This window comes from Oncorhynchus masou, chromosome 32 (genome assembly GCF_036934945.1).
Source record: "Oncorhynchus masou masou isolate Uvic2021 chromosome 32, UVic_Omas_1.1, whole genome shotgun sequence".
Lineage (NCBI taxonomy): Eukaryota > Metazoa > Chordata > Actinopteri > Salmoniformes > Salmonidae > Oncorhynchus > Oncorhynchus masou.
In genome coordinates, this window is record NC_088243.1 from 9,826,092 (window position 1) to 9,847,834 (window position 21,743).

The window sequence follows — 21,743 nt, forward strand, 5'->3', positions numbered from 1 at the left end:
GGCCTTCTCGCCTCCCTACCACTGAGGAAGTACAGTTCCCGCTCAGCCCCGTAAAAACTGTTCGCTGCTCTGGCCCCCCAATGGTGGAACAAACTGCCTCACGACGCCAGGACAGCGGAGTCAATCACCACCTTCCGGAGACACCTGAAACCCCACCTCTTCAAGGAATACCTAGGATAGGATAAAGCAATCCTTCTCACCCCCCCCTTAAATGATTTAGATGCACTATTGTAAAGTGGCTGTTCCACTGGATGTCAGAAGGTGAATTCACCAATTTGTAAGTCGCTCTGGATAAGAGCGTCTGCTAAATGACTTAAATGTAATGTAATGTAAATGATGTCAAGTCTCATAGAAAAGGGTCTGAATACTTAGGTATTTCTGTTTTTAGTTTTTAATACATTTGCAAAAAGTCAGAAAACTTGTTTTCACTTTGTCATTATGGGGTATTGTGTGTAGATTAAGGAGGACATTTAAACTAAAATCATTTTATAATAAGGCCGTAACATAACAAAATGTGGAAAAGTGGAAGGGGTCTGAATACCTTCAGAATGCCCTGTACGCTTAGATATAATGACAAATTCTTGTTTTATATGTTATCTGTCACTTTATGATAGGGTTGGAAGGGTAGCCTAGTGGTTAGCGCATTGGTCTTGTAACCGGAAGGTTGCAAGTTCAAACCCCCGAGCTGACAAGGTACAAATCTGTTGTTCTGCCCCTGAACAAGGCAGTTCAAGGCCCTCATTGAAAATAAGAATGTGTTCTTAACTGACTTGCCTAGTTAAATAAAGGTAAAATAAATGATAATATCAGGAAATGTGTGTGTTAATTGTGTTACTATGATACAGTATGTTTCTGTGTGTTATGATCCCATGTACTGTGTTTTGATATAATATCCTCAGCATGTTGTTGCAATGTGTTGAGATGTGTGATTTAGAACAGTCAGGTTTTATACCCTTAAGGTATAGCGGACAGCATTTTCACTTTTGGATAAATAGCGTGCCCAATTTCAACTTCCTGCTACTCATGCCAGGAATATAATATATGCATATTATTAGTAGATTTGGATGGAAAACACTCTGAAGTTTCTAAAACTGTTTGAATCATGTCTGTGAGTATAACAGAACTTATGTAGCAGGCAAAACCCCGAGGACTAACCATTCAGAATGTTTTATTTTTTTGGTCTCTGTCTGTTCACTGTGTTCTCATTGGCAAATTATATTTCTTAGGAACCTGTTTTCAGTTCCTACCGCTTCCACTGGATGTCACAAGTCTTTGGAATTTGGTTGAGGTTATTAATTTTTGCAATGAAGAAGTACGGCCATCTAGGAACTGAGTAACACTGTTGAGAGTTGTGCAAGACGTGAAAAGTAGCTTTGGTTTGTTGTCTTCCTGTATTGAACACAGATCAACCCGTCTACAATTTGATCGATTATTAACATTTAAAAATACCTAAAGTTCTATTACAAAAGTAGTTTTAAATATTTTGGCAAAGTTTATAGGCACCTTTTGAAATATTTTGTAGTGACGTTGCGTTTTTTGGAAGCTGTTATTTTCTGAATCAAACATGTCAAATAAATTGACATTTTGGATATATATGGAGGAAATTAATCGAACAAAGGGACCAATTGTCATGTTTATGGGACATATTAGAGTGCAAACAAAAAGAAGCTCGCCAAAGGTAATGGATGTTTTATATTTTATTAATGTGTTTTGTGTAGCGCCTGCAGGGTTGAAATATGCTACCCTCTTTGTTTACTATTGTGCCATCATCAGATAATAGCTTCTTATGCTTTTGCTGAAAAGCCTTTTTAAAATCTGACATGTTGGCTGGATTCACAACGAGTGTAGCTTTATTGAGTATCTGACATGTTTGATTTAATGAAAGTTTGATTTTTATATCATTTTTTTATATTTTGCAGCGCTGCATTTTCCCTGTTTTTTGCCCAAATGGGACGCAACTGTCCCCTATACCATAAGAAGTTAATGTAACTGTCCCTTATACCATAAGAAGTTCTTAATGCAACCGTCCCCTATACCATAAGAAGTTCTTAATGCAACCGTCCCCTATCCCATAAGAAGTTCTTAATGCAACTGTCCCCTATACCATAAGAAGTTAATGCAACTGTCCCCTATACCATAAGAAGTTAATGCAACTGTCCCCTATACCATAAGAAGTTAATGCAAATGTCCCCTATACCATAAGAAGTTAATGCAACCGTCCCCTATCCCATGAGAAGTTAATGCAACCATCCCCTGTACCATAAGAAGTTCTTAATGCAACCGTCCCCTATACCATAAGAAGTTAATGCAACCGTCCCCTATACCATAAGAAGGTAATGCAACCGTCCCCTATCCCATAAGAAGTTCTTAATGCAACTGTCCCCTATACCATAAGAAGTTAATGCAACTGTCCCCTATACCATAAGAAGTTAATGCAACTGTCCCCTATACCATAAGAAGTTAATGCAACTGTACCCTATACCATAAGAAGTTAATGCAACTGTCCCCTATACCATAAGAAGTTAATGCAACTGTCCCCTATACCATAAGAAGTTGATGCAACAGTCCACCAATACCATAAGAAGTTAATGCAACAGTCCCCTATACCATAAGAAGTTAATGCAACTGTCCCCTATACCATAAGAAGTTAAGAAGTTAATTCAACCGTCCCCTATCCCATAAGAAGTTAATGCAACAGTCCCCTATCCCATGAGAAGTTAATGCAACCATCCCCTGTACCATAAGAAGTTCTTAATGCAACCGTCCCCTATACCATAAGAAGTTAATGCAACCGTCCCCTATACCATAAGAAGGTAATGCAACCGTCCCCTATCCCATAAGAAGTTCTTAATGCAACTGTCCCCTATACCATAAGAAGTTAATGCAACTGTCCCCTATACCATAAGAAGTTAATGCAACTGTCCCCTATACCATAAGAAGTTAATGCAACTGTCCCCTATACCATAAGAAGTTAATGCAACTGTCCCCTATACCATAAGAAGTTAATGCAACTGTCCCCTATACCATAAGAAGTTGATGCAACAGTCCACCAATACCATAAGAAGTTAATGCAACAGTCCCCTATACCATAAGAAGTTAATGCAACCGTCCCCTATACCATAAGAAGTTAATGCAACAGTCCCCTATACCATAAGAAGTTAATTCAACCGTCCCCTATCCCATAAGAAGTTAATTCAACCGTCCCCTATACCATAAGAAGTTAATGCAACCGTCCCCTATACCATAAGAAGTTAATTCAACAGTCCCCTATACCATAAGACGTTAATGCAACCGTCCCCTATACCATAAGAAGTTAATGCAACAGTCCCCTATACCATAAGAAGTTAATTCAACCGTCCCCTATCCCATAAGAAGTTAATTCAACCGTCCCCTATACCATAAGAAGTTAATGCAACCGTCCCCTATACCATAAGAAGTTAATGCAACAGTCCCCTATACCATAAGAAGTTAATGCAACCGTCCCCTATACCATATGAAGTTAATGCAACCGTCCCCTATACCATAAGAAGTTAATGCAACAGTCCCCTATACCATAAGAAGTTAATGTAACCGTCCCCTATACCATAAGAAGTTAATGCAACAGTCCCCTATACCATAAGAAGTTAATTCAACCTTCCCCTATACCATAAGAAGTTAATTCAACTTTCCCCTATACCATAAGAAGTTAATGTAACCGTCCCCTATACCATAAGAAGTTAATGCAACAGTCCCCTATACCATAAGAAGTTAATTCAACCTTCCCCTATACCATAAGAAGTTAATTCAACCGTCCCCTATACCATAAGAAGTTAATTCAACTGTCCCCTATACCATAAGAAGTTAATGTAACAGTCCCCTATACCATAAGAAGTTAATTCAACCGTCCCCTATACCATAAGAAGTTAATTCAACCGTCCCCTATACCATAAGAAGTTAATGTAACCGTCCCCTATACCATAAGAAGTTAATGTAACCGTCCCCTATACCAAAAGAAGTTAATGTAACCGTCCCCTATACCATAAGAAGTTAATGCAACAGTCCCCTATACCATAAGAAGTTAATGCAACAGTCCCCTATACCATAAGAAGTTAATGCAACAGTCCCCTATACCATAAGACGTTAAGAAGTTAATTCAACCGTCATATATACCATAAGAAGTTAATGTAACCGTCCCCTATACCATAAGAAGTTAATGTAACCGTCCCCTATACCATAAGAAGTTAATGTAACCGTCCCCTATACCATAAGAAGTTAATGCAACAGTCCCCTATACCATAAGAAGTTAATGCAACAGTCCCCTATACCATAAGAAGTTAATGCAACCGTCCCCCATCCCATAAGAAGTTAATGCAACTGTCCCCTATACCATAAGAAGTTAATGCAACCGTCCCCTATCCCATAAGAAGTTAATGCAACTGTCCCCTATACCATAAGAAGTTAATGCAACCGTCCCCTATACCATAAGAAGTTAATGCAACTGTCCCCTATACCATAAGAAGTTAATGCAACCGTCCCCTATACCATAAGAAGTTAATGCAACTGTCCCCTATACCATAAGAAGTTAAGAAGTTAATTCAACAGTCCCCTATCCCATAAGAAGTTAATGCAACAGTCCACTATACCATAAGAAGCTATTGCAACCGTCCCCTATACCATAAGAAGTTAATGCAACCGTCCCCTATACCATAAGAAGTTAATGCAACAGTCCCCTATACCATAAGAAGTTAATGCAACCGTCCCCTATACCATAAGAAGTTAATGCAACAGTCCCCTATACCATAAGACGTTAATGCAACTGTCCCCTATACCATAAGAAGTTAATGCAACAGTCCCCTATACCATAAGAAGTTAATTCAACCGTCCCCTATCCCATAAGAAGTTAATTCAACCGTCCCCTATACCATAAGAAGCTAATGCAACCGTCCCCTATACCATAAGAAGTTAATGCAACAGTCCCCTATACCATAAGAAGTTAATGCAACCGCCCCCTATACCATAAGAGGTTAATGCAACCGTCCCCTATACCATAAGAAGTTAATGCAACAGTCCCCTATACCATAAGAAGTTAATGTAACCGTCCCCTATACCATAAGAAGTTAATTCAACCGTCCCCTATACCATAAGAAGTTAATTCAACTGTCCCCTATACCATAAGAAGTTAATGCAATAATAATAATAATAATAATAATATAATGCAACAGTCCCCTATACCATAAGACGTTAAGAAGTTAATTCAACCGTCCCATATACCATAAGAAGTTAATGTAACCGTCCCCTATACCATAAGAAGTTAATGTAACCGTCCCCTATACCATAAGAAGTTAATGCAACAGTCCCCTATACCATAAGAAGTTAATGCAACAGTCCCCTATACCATAAGAAGTTAATGCAACAGTCCCCTATACCATAAGACGTTAAGAAGTTAATTCAACCGTCCCATATACCATAAGAAGTTAATGTAACCGTCCCCTATACCATAAGAAGTTAATGTAACTGTCCCCTATACCATAAGAAGTTAATGTAACCGTCCCCTATACCATAAGAAGTTAATGCAACAGTCCCCTATACTATAAGAAGTTAATGCAACAGTCCCCTATACCATAAGAAGTTAATGCAACCGTCCCCCTATCCCATAAGAAGTTAATGCAACTGTCCCCTATACCATAAGAAGTTAATGCAACCGTCCCCTATCCCATAAGAAGTTAATGCAACTGTCCCCTATACCATAAGAAGTTAATGCAACCGTCGCCTATACCATAAGAAGTTAATGCAACAGTCCCCTTTCCCATAAGAAGTTAATGCAACTGTCCCCTATACCATAAGAAGTTAAGAAGTTAATTCAACCGTCCCCTATCCCATAAGAAGTTAATGCAACAGTCCCCTATACCATAAGAAGCTATTGCAACCGTCCCCTATACCATAAGAAGTTAATGCAATCGTCCCCTATACCATAAGAAGTTAATGCAACAGTCCCCTATACCATAAGAAGTTAATGCAACCGTCCCCTATACCATAAGAAGTTAATGCAACAGTCCCCTATACCATAAGACGTTAATGCAACCGTCCCCTATACCATAAGAAGTTAATGCAACAGTCCCCTATACCATAAGAAGTTAATTCAACCGTCCCCTATCCCATAAGAAGTTAATTCAACCGTCCCCTATACCATAAGAAGTTAATGCAACCGTCCCCTATACCATAAGAAGTTAATGCAACAGTCCCCTATACCATAAGAAGTTAATGCAACCGCCCCCTATACCAGAAGAAGTTAATGCAACCGTCCCCTATACCATAAGAAGTTAATGCAACAGTCCCCTATACCATAAGAAGTTAATGTAACCGTCCCCTATACCATAAGAAGTTAATTCAACCGTCCCCTTTACCATAAGAAGTTATTTCAACTGTCCCCTATACCATAAGAAGTTAATGCAACCGTCCCCTATACCATAAGAAGTTAATGCAACAGTCCCCTATACCATAAGAAGTTAATGTAACCGTCCCCTATACCATAAGAAGTTATTTCAACCGTCCCCTATACCATAAGAAGTTAATGCAACTGTCCCCTATACCATAAGAACTTAATGCAACAGTCCCCTATCCCATAAGAAGTTAATGCAACTGTCCCCTATACCATAAGAAGTTAATGCAACTGTCCCCTATACCATAAGAAGTTAATGCAACTGTCCCCTATACCATAAGAAGTTAATGCAACAGTCCCCTATACCATAAGAAGTTAATGCAACCGTCCCCTATAGCATAAGAAGTTAATGCAACTGTCCCCTATACCATAAGAAGTTAATGCAACAGTCCCCTATACCATAAGAAGTTAATGCAACTGTCCCCTATCCCATAAGAAGTTAATGCAACTGTCCCCTATACCATAAGAAGTTAATGCAACAGTCCCCTATACCATAAGAAGATAATGCAACTGTCCCCTATCCCATAAGAAGTTCATGCAACTGTCCCCTATACCATAAGAAGTTAATGCAACAGTCCCCTATCCCATAAGAAGTTAATGCAACTGTCCCCTATCCCATAAGAAGTTAATGCAACATTCCCCTATACCATAAGAAGTTAATGCAACCGTCCCCTATACCATAAGAAGTTAATGCAACTGTCCCCTATACCATAAGAAGTTAATGCAACAGTCCCCTATACCATAAGAAGTTAATTCAACTGTCCCCTATACCATAAGAAGTTAATGCAATAATAATAATAATAATAATAATATAATGCAACAGTCCCCTATACCATAAGACGTTAAGAAGTTAATTCAACCGTCCCATATACCATAAGAAGTTAATGTAACCGTCCCCTATACCATAAGAAGTTAATGTAACCGTCCCCTATACCATAAGAAGTTAATGCAACAGTCCCCTATACCATAAGAAGTTAATGCAACAGTCCCCTATACCATAAGAAGTTAATGCAACAGTCCCCTATACCATAAGACGTTAAGAAGTTAATTCAACCGTCCCATATACCATAAGAAGTTAATGTAACCGTCCCCTATACCATAAGAAGTTAATGTAACTGTCCCCTATACCATAAGAAGTTAATGTAACCGTCCCCTATACCATAAGAAGTTAATGCAACAGTCCCCTATACTATAAGAAGTTAATGCAACAGTCCCCTATACCATAAGAAGTTAATGCAACCGTCCCCTATCCCATAAGAAGTTAATGCAACTGTCCCCTATACCATAAGAAGTTAATGCAACCGTCCCCTATCCCATAAGAAGTTAATGCAACTGTCCCCTATACCATAAGAAGTTAATGCAACCGTCGCCTATACCATAAGAAGTTAATGCAACAGTCCCCTTTCCCATAAGAAGTTAATGCAACTGTCCCCTATACCATAAGAAGTTAAGAAGTTAATTCAACCGTCCCCTATCCCATATGAAGTTAATGCAACAGTCCCCTATACCATAAGAAGCTATTGCAACCGTCCCCTATACCATAAGAAGTTAATGCAACTGTCCCCTATACCATAAGAAGTTAATGCAACAGTCCCCTATCCCATAAGAAGTTAATGCAAGCGTCCCCTATACCATAAGAAGTTAATTCAACTGTCCCCTATCCCATAAGAAGTTAATGCAACAGTCCCCTATACCATAAGAAGTTAATGCAACTGTCCCCTATACCATAAGAAGTTAATGCAACTGTCCCCTATCCCATATGAAGTTAATGTAACCGTCCCCTATACCATAAGAAGTTAATTCAACCTTCCCCTATACCATAAGAAGTTAATTCAACCGTCCCCTATACCATAAGAAGTTATTTCAACCGTCCCCTATCCCATAAGAAGTTAATGTAACCGTCCCCTATCCCATAAGAAGTTAATGTAACCGTCCCCTATACCATAAGAAGTTAATGTAACCGTCCCCTATACCATAAGAAGTTATTTCAACCGTCCCCTATACCATAAGAAGTTAATGTAACCTTCCCCTATACCATAAGAAGTTAATGCAACAGTCCCCTATACCATAAGAAGTTAATTCAACCGTCCCCTATACCATAAGAAGTTAATGCAACAGTCCCCTATACCATAAGAAGTTAATTCAACTGTCCCCTATACCATAAGAAGTTAATTCAACCATCCCCTATACCATAAGAAGTTAATGCAACAGTCCCCTATACCATAAGAAGTTAATTCAACCTCCCCCTATACCATAAGAAGTTAATGTAACCGTCCCCTATACCATAAGAAGTTAATGTAACCGCCCCCTATACCATAAGAAGTTAATGTAACCGTCCCCTATACCATAAGAAGTTATTTCAACCGTCCCCTATCCCATAAGAAGTTAATGTAACCGTCCCCTATACCATAAGAAGTTAATGCAACTGTCCCCTATACCATAAGAAGTTAATTCAACTGTCCCCTATACCATAAGAAGTTAATGCAACAGTCCCCTATACCATAAGAAGTTAATTCAACAGTCCCCTATACCATAAGAAGTTAATGCAACCGTCCCCTATACCATAAGAAGTTAATTCAACATTCCCCTATACCATAAGAAGTTAATGTAACAGTCCCCTATACCATAAGAAGTTAATTCAACCGTCCCCTATAACATAAGAAGTTAATTCAACTGTCCCCTATACCATAAGAAGTTAATTCAACCGTCCCCTATACCATAAGAAGTTAATTCAACTGTCCCCTATACCATAATAAGTTAATTCAACCATCCCCTATAACATAAGAAGTTAATTCAACTGTCCCCTATACCATAAGAAGTTAATTCAACCGTCCCCTATACCATAAGAAGTTAATTCAACTGTCCCCTATACCATAAGAAGTTAATTCAACCGTCCCCTATACCATAAGAAGTTAATGCAACAGTCCCCTATACCATAAGAAGTTAATTCAACCGTCCCCTATACCATAAGAAGTTATTTCAACCGTCCCCTATACCATAAGAAGTTAATGTAACCGCCCCCTATACCATAAGAAGTTAATGTAACCGTCCCCTATACCATAAGAAGTTATTTCAACCGTCCCCTATCCCATAAGAAGTTAATGTAACCGTCCCCTATACCATAAGAAGTTAATGCAACTGTCCCCTATACCATAAGAAGTTAATTCAACTGTCCCCTATACCATAAGAAGTTAATGTAACAGTGCCCTATACCATAAGAAGTTAATGCAACCGTCCCCTATACCATAAGAAGTTAATTCAACATTCCCCTATACCATAAGAAGTTAATGTAACAGTCCCCTATACCATAAGAAGTTAATTCAACCGTCCCCTATAACATAAGAAGTTAATTCAACTGTCCCCTATACCATAAGAAGTTAATTCAACCGTCCCCTATACCATAAGAAGTTAATTCAACTGTCCCCTATACCATAAGAAGTTAATTCAACCATCCCCTATAACATAAGAAGTTAATTCAACTGTCCCCTATACCATAAGAAGTTAATTCAACCGTCCCCTATACCATAAGAAGTTTATTCAACTGTCCCCTATACCATAAGAAGTTAATTCAACTGTCCCCTATACCATAAGAAGTTAATGTAACCGTCCCTTATACCATAAGAAGTTAATGTAACCGTCCCCTATACAATAAGAAGTTAATTCAACCGTCCCCTATACCATAAGAAGTTAATTCAACTGTCCCCTATATCATAATAAGTTAATGCAACTGTCCCCTATACCATAAGAAGTTAATTCAACCGTCCCCTATACCATAAGAAGTTAATTCAACTGTCCCCTATACCATAAGAAGTTAATGCAACTGTCCCCTATACCATAAGAAGTTAATTAATGCAACCGTCCCCTATACCATAAGAAGCTAGTTAATGCAACCGTCCCCTATACCATAAGAAGTTAATGTAACCGTCCCCTATATCATAAGAAGTTAATTCAACTGTCCCCTATATCATAAGAAGTTAATGCAACTGTCCCCTATACCATAAGAAGTTAATTAATGCAACCGTCCCCTATACCATAAGAAGTTAATTCAACTGTCCCCTATACCATAAGAAGTTAATTAATGCAACCGTCCCCTATCCCATAAGAAGTTAATTCAACCGTCCCCTATACCATAAGAAGTTAATTAATGCAACCGTCCCCTATACCATAAGAAGTTAATTAATGCAACCGTCCCCTATACCATAAGAAGTTAATTAATGCAACCGTCCCCTATACCATAAGAAGTTAATTCAACAGTCCCCTATACCATAAGAAGTTAATTAATGCAACCATCCCCTATACCATAAGAAGTTAATTAATGCAACTGTCCCCTATACCATAAGAAGTTAATGCAACTGTCCCCTATACCATAAGAAGTTAATGCAACTGTCCCCTATCCCAATGACAATTGGACAGGTAAAGAGGAATGCAGAAAAACATAACATATTTCAGACATAATGATTATGGCTCAGAGATTGCATGAAAACGCTGTTTCAGGTGTTTGAAAGATGCTAACTTCTCCAACTTCAAGAAGAGGGGCTGCGCCACCTCCGTCCTTGCAAACTTGTTTTTCTTGGCTTCATCCCCTCCATCAACATGAGAGCTAACAACAACCAAGATGGGGGATAAAGGGGGAAGAAGGGGGATGAGAGGTAAGAATAGGAGAGAGAGAATGAGTGTAGACCGGAGGGCAGGTGATGGATTTGACACCCTCGTACGTTCCCCCTGGCAACAATCAATCAAATGAATGGCCAGGCTTCCCGTATCCACTCCCCTGACAGATCACTGAACACTGGAATACAGAACACGGAATACAGAACACGGAATACAGAACACGGAATACAGAACACGGAATGTGGAATGCTGTGCATCCCTCTTTCTCTCTCTCTACTTCTACTTTCTCTCTTAATCTAGAATTACTACAAATCCCTCTCTCATTCTCTCATATCTAGCACTGTGAGATGTCCCAACCATCACTTTCCCTCTTTTACTCTCTCTCTCTCTCTCTCTCTCTCTCTCTCTCTCTCTCTCTCTCTCTCTCTCTCTCTCTCTCTCTCTCTCTCTCTCTCTCTCTCTCTCTCTCTCTCTCTCTCTCTCTCTCTCTCTCTCTCTCTCTCTCTCTCTCTCTCTCTCTCTCTCTCTATTCATTATACAATCGTTTCATGTTCTGTCATATTCTCTCTCTGCCTCTCTCCATCCCTCCCGTGAGGGAGTGACAGGTATATTAGCTCCAGTCAGATTGATTGAGCCGTTCTCTGTTATAATGACTCACATCGCTGGAGTGACTATAAGCCCATGTTATTATGGAGCACCCTGCTGTGTGATACACACACACACACACACACACACACACAAACACACACAGAGGCCCGTGCACATTCACACACGTACTCACTCAGGTATGCATAAGCACGTATGCACATACATGCACAATCACACACACACACACACACACACACACACACACACACACACACACACACACACACACACACACACACACACACACACACACACACACACACACACACACACACACACACACAGGTATGCATAAGCACGTATGCACATACATGCACAATCACACACACACATACACACACACACACACTCTGGCAGTGGCAAGGTCAAGTGCAGGCACAGATGGAGTTGTTTGTTTATTTCTTCTCAACTCTAGTGGCCCCGGGCCCTGGAGGGTCATTTACATCATGGGATACTGCAGGTCTAAGCAGGATACACACTCTCCTACTCTCTCTACCCAGAAGGTCTACACACACACACCCACACACTCTTTACTCTCTCTCTCTCCATCCATCCAAGATGACACGGCTCTGTTACTTCCTCCTGTGGGACACTCAGCACAGGGACGTTAGGCTGCTTAATGAATGGGAAGAGAGAGTCAGGATTTGTGAGGTGTGACGAAGAGTTTATTGACTCGAGACAGAGGAAAGGGCCGGGGAAGAGACGGGACTGGTATGAGACAAGATGGAAGAAACACACATATAGAGCATCCAGGAAGACAAACATGGGACGGAAACTCTCACTCCGACATGTGTTACACTGAATATATTTGACTGAATGTGACCATGCAGGCAGGAAGAGAAGCATTTTTTTTGTTTTGTGGAGTGAGAAAAGAAGGCGACAGTATATAGGACTTGAATCATATGTATATGTCCTGTCTGTATCGTATACTTCATACTACTGAGAAAGCAGAGACACAAGGGCACCGAATCCATCATGTCTTTTTCAACTGAGACTTTCCAAGTGTAATGAACGGTCTCTCATGGACATGTACTGTATACTCAATGTGGGAAAATGACTGATCAAATCAAATCAAAGTTTATTTGTCACGTGCGCCCGAATACAACAGGTGAAGACCTTACAGTGAAATGCTTACTTATAGGCTCTAACCAATAGTGCAAAAAAGGTATTAGGTGAACAATAGGTAAGTAAAGAAATAAAAACAACAGTAAAAAGACAGTGAAAAATAACAGTAGCGAGGCTACATACAGTAGAGGTTATATACAGTAGAGGTTATATACAGTAGAGGTTATATACAGTAGAGGGGCTATATACAGTAGAGAGGCTATATACAGTAGAGAGACTATATACAGTAGAGAGGTTATATACAGTAGAGAGGCTATATACAGTAGAGAGGTTATATACAGTAGAGGGGCTATATACAGAAGAGAGGCTATATACAGTAGAGAGACTATATACAGTAGAGAGGTTATATACAGTAGAGAGGCTATATACAGTAGAGAGGTTATATACAGTAGAGGGGCTATATACAGTAGAGAGGCTATATACAGTAGAGAGACTAAATACAGTAGAGAGGTTATATACAGTGGAGAGGTTATATACAGTAGCAAGGCTACATACAGTAGAGAGGTTATATACATTAGAGAGGCTATATACAGTAGAGAGGTTCTATACAGTAGAGAGGCTATATACAGTAGAGAGGCTATATACAGTAGAGAGGCTATATACAGTAGCGAGGCTATAACAGTAGCGAGGCTATAACAGTAGTGAGGCTATATACAGTAGCAAGGCTATATACAGTAGCAAGGCTACATACAGTAGCGAGGCTATATACAGTAGCGAGGCTATATAACCTCACATGGTCTCTCCTATCATTGCTATGCAGACGACACACAATTAATCTTCTCCTTTCCCCCTTCTGATGACCAGGTGGCGAATCGCATCTCTGCATGTCTGGCAGACATATCAGTGTGGATGACGGATCACCACCTCAAGCTGAACCTCGGCAAGACGGAGCTGCTCTTCCTCCCGGGGAAGGACTGCCCGTTCCATGATCTCGCCATCACGGTTGACAACTCCATTGTGTCCTCCTCCCAGAGCGCTAAGAACCTTGGCGTGATCCTGGACAACACCCTGTCGTTCTCAACCAACATCATGGCGGTGGCCCGTTCCTGTAGGTTCATGCTCTACAACATCCGCAGAGTACGACCCTGCCTCACACAGGAAGCGGCGCAGGTCCTAATCCAGGCACTTGTCATCTCCCGTCTGGATTACTGCAACTCGCTGTTGGCTGGGCTCCCTGCCTGTGCCATTAAACCCCTACAACTCATCCAGAACGCCGCAGCCCGTCTGGTGTTCAACCTTCCCAAGTTCTCTCACGTCACCCCGCTCCTCCGCTCTCTCCACTGGCTTCCAGTTGAAGCTCGCATCCGCTACAAGACCATGGTGCTTGCCTACGGAGCTGTGAGGGGAACGGCACCGCAGTACCTCCAGGCTCTGATCAGGCCCTACACCCAAGCAAGGGCACTGCGTTCATCCACCTCTGGCCTGCTCGCCTCCCTACCATTGAGGAAGTACAGTTCCCGCTCAGCCCAGTCAAAACTGTTCGCTGCTCTGGCCCCCCAATGGTGGAACAAACTCCCTCACGACGCCAGAACAGCGGAGTCAATCACCACCTTCCGGAGACACCTGAAACCCCACCTCTTCAAGGAATACCTAGGATAGGATAAGTAATCCTTCTCACCACCCCCCTTAATGATTTAGATGCACTATTGTAAAGTGGCTGTTCCACTGGATGTCAGAAGGTGAATTCACCAATTTGTAAGTCGCTCTGGATAAGAGCGTCTGCTAAATGACTTAAATGTAAATGTAAATGTATATACAGTAGCAAGGCTACATACAGTAGCGAGGCTATATACAGTAGCGAGGTTATATACAGTAGCGAGGCTATATACAGTAGCGAGGCTACATACAGTAGCGAGGCTATATACAGTAGCGAGGCTCATACAGTAGCGAGGTTAGTCGGGCTGAGAGTAGCAGTAGAGTAAAAGAGTGTTTGGCGGGTGGTGGGTGGTGGGACACAATGCAGAAAGCCTGGTTAGCCAATGTGCGGGAGCACTGGTTTGTCGGGCCAATTAAGGTAGTATGTCCATGAATGTATAGTTAAAAGTGACTATGCATATATGATAAACAGAGAGCAGCAGCAGCATAAATAGAGGGGGGTGGGGGGGGCACACAATGCAAGTAGTCCGGGTAGCCATTTGATTACCTGTTCAGGAGTCTCATGGCTTTGGGGGTAAAAACTGTTGAGAAGCCTTTTGGTCCCAGACTTGGCACTCCGGGTACCACTGAGGTTTGACGGAGTTTCACACACATTTACAGAGCAGTGAAAACGTATTCGCCCCCTTTTCTGATTATCTCGGAATGTTATCAGATCTTCAACCAAAACCTAACATTAGATAAAGGGAACTCGAGTTTACAAATCACAACAAATAAAAACGGCTAAGGGTTATGTCCAGGCACTCCACGTTGCGTCGTGTTAATATGAACTGTCCTTAGCCGTGGTATATTGACCATATATGACACCCACTCGGGCCGTATTGCTTAAATATATATAGGGTTGGTTAGGTTACTTTCTAAACGTAATCCATTACAGTTACTAGTTACCTGTCCAAAATTGTAATCAGTAATGTAACTTTTGGATTACCTTAACTCAGTAATGTAATCTGATTACTTTCAGTTACTTTTAGATTACTTTCCCCTTGAGCGGCATGGAAGAAGACAAAAATGTATGTTTCCAATTGAACGACATGTATTGCAGGATTATTAATCCATGTTGAAGTTTACATAGCTGGCCATATATAGATGTTATATTTTACTTTATGGGTTGGTTATGTAGGCTTCTTCTAATCCATCGCTTTCTACTACATATAATAATACTATTCAATTATATCTTTACATTAAAAACCAAAGTCTATCAGAATTCCAGTCATTCCAATAAATGTAATAGCCCTTGATCTTCAAGAATAGGATAAGTAAATATGGAACTATAGATTAGCCAAATTGTTTTACCTGAGCATAACCCCAAAATGAAGGACTTACGTGCTAGCCCTTCTCTGTTGTTATGATTTTGTTGTCATGTAGAACTGATTGGGCACATTGATTCGAGATCTACACACATGGAATGGCTTTGAGCGCTGCTGAAAAGTGTTATTTACATGTGAAAATTGAATGCCATATGCTGCGTTTGCTATAGGCCTGCTGTTGACCTTTTTGTTGGTGACGATATCTTGATTAAATGCACTTTTTAAAGGGCAAATCCACAGATGAAATGATAACAAAACGGACACCACGCCTGTTTTTGGTAAAAAATCTGAGGGATGGGCCTGGGGAAATGTAAACACTCTCAGGTCAATAGACAGAGCTGTGGATGCAAAGACTGAACATACATGATATAACAATTGTTTTAACCATGTAATGAGGCTATACAGTGTTGGCTTACATGTACAATGTTTACAAATATTGGAGAAAAACAAGCTTATATTTTGGGTTCTGATGGAGAGTGACAGTAGAACTAATCTCATGAGGCATGTATGAGTTATATTCTTCAGTTATATTCTCCTTCCCAGGAGTCACGTGTATGCCCTGTCGCAGGAGGAGACGGTGGCTATGGAGACATGTCACTGAATCTCTGGGACAGGGGTACATTCGGTCCTCCATGTGTATGCCCTGTCGCAGGAGGAGACGGTGGCTATGGAGACATGTCACTGAATCTCTGGGACAGGGGTACATTCTGTCCTCCATGTGTATGCCCTGTCGCAGGAGGAGACGGTGGCTATGGAGACATGTCACTGAATCTCTGGGACAGGGGTACATTCTGTCCTCCATGTGTATGCCCTGTCGCAGGAGGAGACGGTGGCTATGGAGACATGTCACTGAATCTCTGGGACAGGGGTACATTCGGTCCTCCATGTGTATGCCCTGTCGCAGGAGGAGACGGTGGCTATGGAGACATGTCACTGAATCTCTGGGAAAGGGGTACATTCGGTCCTCCATGTGTATGCCCTGTCGCAGGAGGAGACGGTGGCTATGGAGACATGTCACTGAATCTCTGGGAAAGGGGTACATTCGGTCCTCCATGTGTATGCCCTGTCGCAGGAGGAGACGGTGGCTATGGAGACATGTCACTGAATCTCTGGGACAGGGGTACATTCGGTCCTCCATGTGTATGCCCTGTCGCAGGAGGAGACGGTGGCTATGGAGACATGTCACTGAATCTCTGGGACAGGGGTACATTCTGTCCTCCATGTGTATGCCCTGTCGCAGGAGGAGACGGTGGCTATGGAGACATGTCACTGAATCTCTGGGACAGGGGTACATTCGGCCCTCCACGTGTATGCCCTGTCGCAGGAGGAGACGGTGGCTATGGAGACATGTCACTGAATCTATGGGACAGGGGTACATTCGGACCTCCATGTGTATGCCCTGTCGCAGGAGGAGACGGTGGCTATGGAGACATGTCACTGAATCTCTGGGACAGGGGTACATTCGGTCCTCCATGTGTATGCCCTGTCGCAGGAGGAGACGGTGGCTATGGAGACATGTCACTGAATCTCTGGGACAGGGGTACATTCTGTCCTCCACGTGTATGCCCTGTCGCAGGAGGAGACGGTGGCTATGGAGACATGTCACTGAATCTCTGGGAAAGGGGTACATTCTGTCCTCCACGTGTATGCCCTGTCGCAGGAGGAGACGGTGGCTATGGAGACATGTCACTGAATCTCTGGGAAAGGGGTACATTCTGTCCTCCACGTGTATGCCCTGTCGCAGGAGGAGACGGTGGCTATGGAGACATGTCACTGAATCTCTGGGACAGGGGTACATTCTGTCCTCCACGTGTATGCCCTGTCGCAGGAGGAGACGGTGGCTATGGAGACATGTCACTGAATCTCTGGGAAAGGGGTACATTCTGTCCTCCACGTGTATGCCCTGTCGCAGGAGGAGACGGTGGCTATGGAGACATGTCACTGAATCTCTGGGACAGGGGTACATTCGGTCCTCCATGTGTATGCCCTGTCGCAGGAGGAGACGGTGGCTATGGAGACATGTCACTGAATCTCTGGGACAGGGGTACATTCTGTCCTCCATGTGTATGCCCTGTCGCAGGAGGAGACGGTGGCTATGGAGACATGTCACTGAATCTCTGGGACAGGGGTACATTCGGTCCTCCATGTGTATGCCCTGTCGCAGGAGGAGACGGTGGCTATGGAGACATGTCACTGAATCTCTGGGACAGGGGTACATTCGGTCCTCCATGTGTATGCCCTGTCGCAGGAGGAGACGGTGGCTATGGAGACATGTCACTGAATCTCTGGGACAGGGGTACATTCGGTCCTCCATGTGTATGCCCTGTCGCAGGAGGAGACGGTGGCTATGGAGACATGTCACTGAATCTCTGGGACAGGGGTACATTCGGTCCTCCATGTGTATGCCCTGTCGCAGGAGGAGACGGTGGCTATGGAGACATGTCACTGAATCTCTGGGACAGGGGTACATTCTGTCCTCCATGTGTATGCCCTGTCGCAGGAGGAGACGGTGGCTATGGAGACATGTCACTGAATCTCTGGGACAGGGGTACATTCGGTCCTCCATGTGTATGCCCTGTCGCAGGAGGAGACGGTGGCTATGGAGACATGTCACTGAATCTCTGGGACAGGGGTACATTCGGTCCTCCATGTGTATGCCCTGTCGCAGGAGGAGACGGTGGCTATGGAGACATGTCACTGAATCTCTGGGACAGGGGTACATTCGGTCCTCCATGTGTATGCCCTGTCGCAGGAGGAGACGGTGGCTATGGAGACATGTCACTGAATCTCTGGGACAGTGGTACATTCGGTCCTCCATGTGTATGCCCTGTTGCAGGAGGAGACGGTGGCTATGGAGACATATGTCACTGAATCTCTGGGACAGGGGTACATTTGGCCCTCCACTTCACCCGTCTCCTCGAGTTTCTTTTTTGTGAAGAAAAAGGAGGGAGGTCTGCATCCGTGCATTGACTATAGAGGTCTAAATTCCATCACAGTAGGTTTCAGTTACCTCTCATCGCCACGGAGGTGGAGTCATTTCACGGAGAATGCTTCTTCACAAAACTGGATCTCAGGAGCGCAAATAACCTCCGGGAGGGTGATGAGTGGAAGATCGCGTTTAGTACCACATCTGGCCATTATGAGTACCTCGTCATGCCGTATGGGTTGAAAAATGCTCTCGCCGTTTTCCAATCACATGTGAAGGGGGGGGGCGGTGCCTTTGCGGTGGTCGGCTGAGGCGGACGGGGCTTTTGGTGGTCTGAAGGCGTTGTTTACCGATTTCCCGTATTGGCGCATCTGGACCCCTCTTTGGCATTCATAGTGGAGGTGGACGAGTCCGGTGTTGGAGCTGTGCCATCAGAGTGCTCGGGCACATCCCTGAAGCTTTGCCCCTGCTCTTTCTTTTCGAGGAAGCTCAGTCCGGCGGAGCGAAACTATTATGTGGGGGACCGGGAGTTGCTGGCTATGGTAAAAGCTCTGAAGTTGTGGAGACATTAGCTTGAGGGGGCGCAACACACTTTTCTCATCTGGACTGAGGTACTCCAGGCCCCTCACCCAAGCCTCTGGGTTTTGGGCAGGTGGCTGCTCCCATTACCTCACTGCTGAAGGGGGGACCGGTGCGTTTGCGGTGGTTGGCAGAGGCGAAAACTGCTTTTGGTGGTCTGAACTCCGGGTCCCCCACATCATAGTTTCGCTCCGCCGGACTGAGCTTCCTCGAAAAGAAAGCACAGGGGTGAAGCTTCAGGGAGGTGCCCTGAAGCTGGTCCACTGCAGGATCTTGCGGTGCGGGAGGTCCGTCCGCCCCCTCTGGACATCGAGGGGGGCCCGGTGTACACTGTACGTTCCATCCTGGACTCTAGGCGTCGGGTGAGGGGCCTGCAGTACCTCGTGGATTGGGAGGGGTATGGTCCGGAGGAGAGGTGCTGGGTGCTGGTGGGGGTCATCTTGGACCCATATCTGCTGGGTGAGTTCCACCGCCTCCATCTGGATCGCCCTGCGCCTCGCCCTGCGCCTCGCCCTCCGGGTTGTCCTCGAGGCCGGCCTCGGCCCACTGTGGGAGCCGCGCATCAAGGGGGGCGGGGGACACTGTCACAACTTCCACCGAAGGTGGCTCCTCTCCCTGTTCGGGCGAATAGTTGTCAGAGTGCATTTTTCACTGACTGTCCACAGGTTTCAAAAACAATAATTGATAGGCAATAAAACTTGTTGATTTCAACCATTATTGGGTTCAAATACACATTTAGAATTGTGAACAGCCATCCACAACAACCACAATTCGTAAGGCGCAAATGGCTAAATGAGAGAGCAGCAGTGTGATTCACATCAATGCCCTATGTATTTATCAATAGTAAGTGATATCCATATCGGAGACTACACATCTGCTGTCAACCTTACCTCCAAGCGTTTATTCAAGTTGGATAATCTTTGGATGCCGACAGCAGTCTCAGCATTTGAAGACATAGCTTGAATTGTACCCTACAAAAGTCTATTCCTGCTCTTTTCCTGCGATCTATCAAACACATTTGATGTGTCATCATAGTGGTCTCTGACTTGTGGTCAGACTCACTCATGTGGAACAAACTTAAACTTCCGCCTTTTCTATGATGATTTGAAAGTCATTAGAAAACAGAGGTGTCAAAGACTTTGTCGCAAGCATCCTTTCTGAATCATCTAGTTTTACAGACGTATCTGTCATCTGATTACAATATTTACGGCAGGTAACGTAACGGATCACAGTTACCGTTTTTCGTAATCCCTTCCAGGTCACGTAAGGGATTATGTGTAATCTGTTTTTCCCCAACCCTGTATACACTTCCCTTCAAAAGTTTGGGGTCACTTAGAAATGTATTTTTTTTGTCCATTAAAATAACATCAAATTGATCAGAAATAAAGTGAAGACATTGTTAATGTTGTAAATGACATTTATTGCTGGAAACGTCAGATTTTTTTATGGAATATCTACATAGGCATACAGTGGCCCATTATCAGCAACTATCATTCCTGTGTTCCAATGGCATGTTGTGTTCGCTAATCCAAGATTATAATTTTAAAAGGATAATTGATCATTATAAAAACCTTTTTGCAATTATGTTAGCACAACTGAAAACTGTTGTTCTGATTAAAGGAGCAATAAAACTGGCCATCTTTAGACTAGTTGAGTATCTGGAGCATCAGCATTTTGGGTTCAATTACAGGCTCAAAATGGCCAGAAACAAAGACCTTTCGTCTGAAACTCGTCAGTCTATTCTTGTTCTGAGAAATGAATGTTATTCCATGCAAGAAATTGCCAAGAAACTGAAGATCTCGTACAACGATGTGTACTACTCCCTTCACAGAACAGCGCAAATGGTCTCTAACCAGAATAGAAAGAGGAGTGGGAGGCCCTGGTGCACAACTGAGCAAAAGGACAAGTGCATTAGAGTGTCTAATTTGAGAAACAGACGCCTCACAAGTCCTCAACTGGCAGCTTCATTAAATAGAACCCGCAAAACACCAGTCTCAACGTCAACAGTGAAGAGGCGACTCCAGTAATCCAGGCAGAGTTGCAAAGAAAAAGCCATATCTCAGACTGGCCAATAAAACTAAAAGATTAAGGTGGGCACAAGAAAAACAGACACTGGACGGAAGAACTCTTTGCTTCATCATAATGGGGTATTGTGATGTCATTATGGGGTATTGTGATGTCATTATGGGGTATTGTCATGTCATTATGGGGTATTGTGTGTGGATTGACGAGGATTTAAAAAAAAACAATTTAGTCAATTTTAGAAGAAAGCTGTAACGTAGCAAATGTGGAAAAAGACAATGGGTCTGAATACTTTCTGAATGCGCTGTAGGGTGCTCTGTATATATATATATAAGACAATGGGTCTGAATACTTTCTGAATGCACTGTAGGGTGCTCTGCATATATATATAACAGACAAGGGGTCTGAATACTTTCTGAATGCACTGTAGGGTGCTCTGCATATATATATAAAA

The 21,743-nt window shown here is 42.9% G+C and overlaps 1 protein-coding gene across 1 annotated transcript; it reads right to left on the reverse strand.

Annotated features, from left to right (window-relative positions):
- Positions 1–11,197: 11,197 nt before the first annotated feature.
- LOC135526891 (zinc finger protein 271-like) lies at positions 11,198–19,706 on the reverse strand. The gene is made up of 5 exons (XM_064955559.1): positions 19,604–19,706; positions 19,358–19,569; positions 19,039–19,196; positions 16,383–18,611; positions 11,198–11,207 (listed from the first exon to the last, which is right to left on the reverse strand). Exons 1-5 carry the CDS (start codon positions 19,704–19,706, stop codon positions 11,198–11,200), a joined length of 2,712 nt encoding a protein of 903 aa, XP_064811631.1.
- Between the last annotated feature and the right edge of the window lie 2,037 nt (positions 19,707–21,743).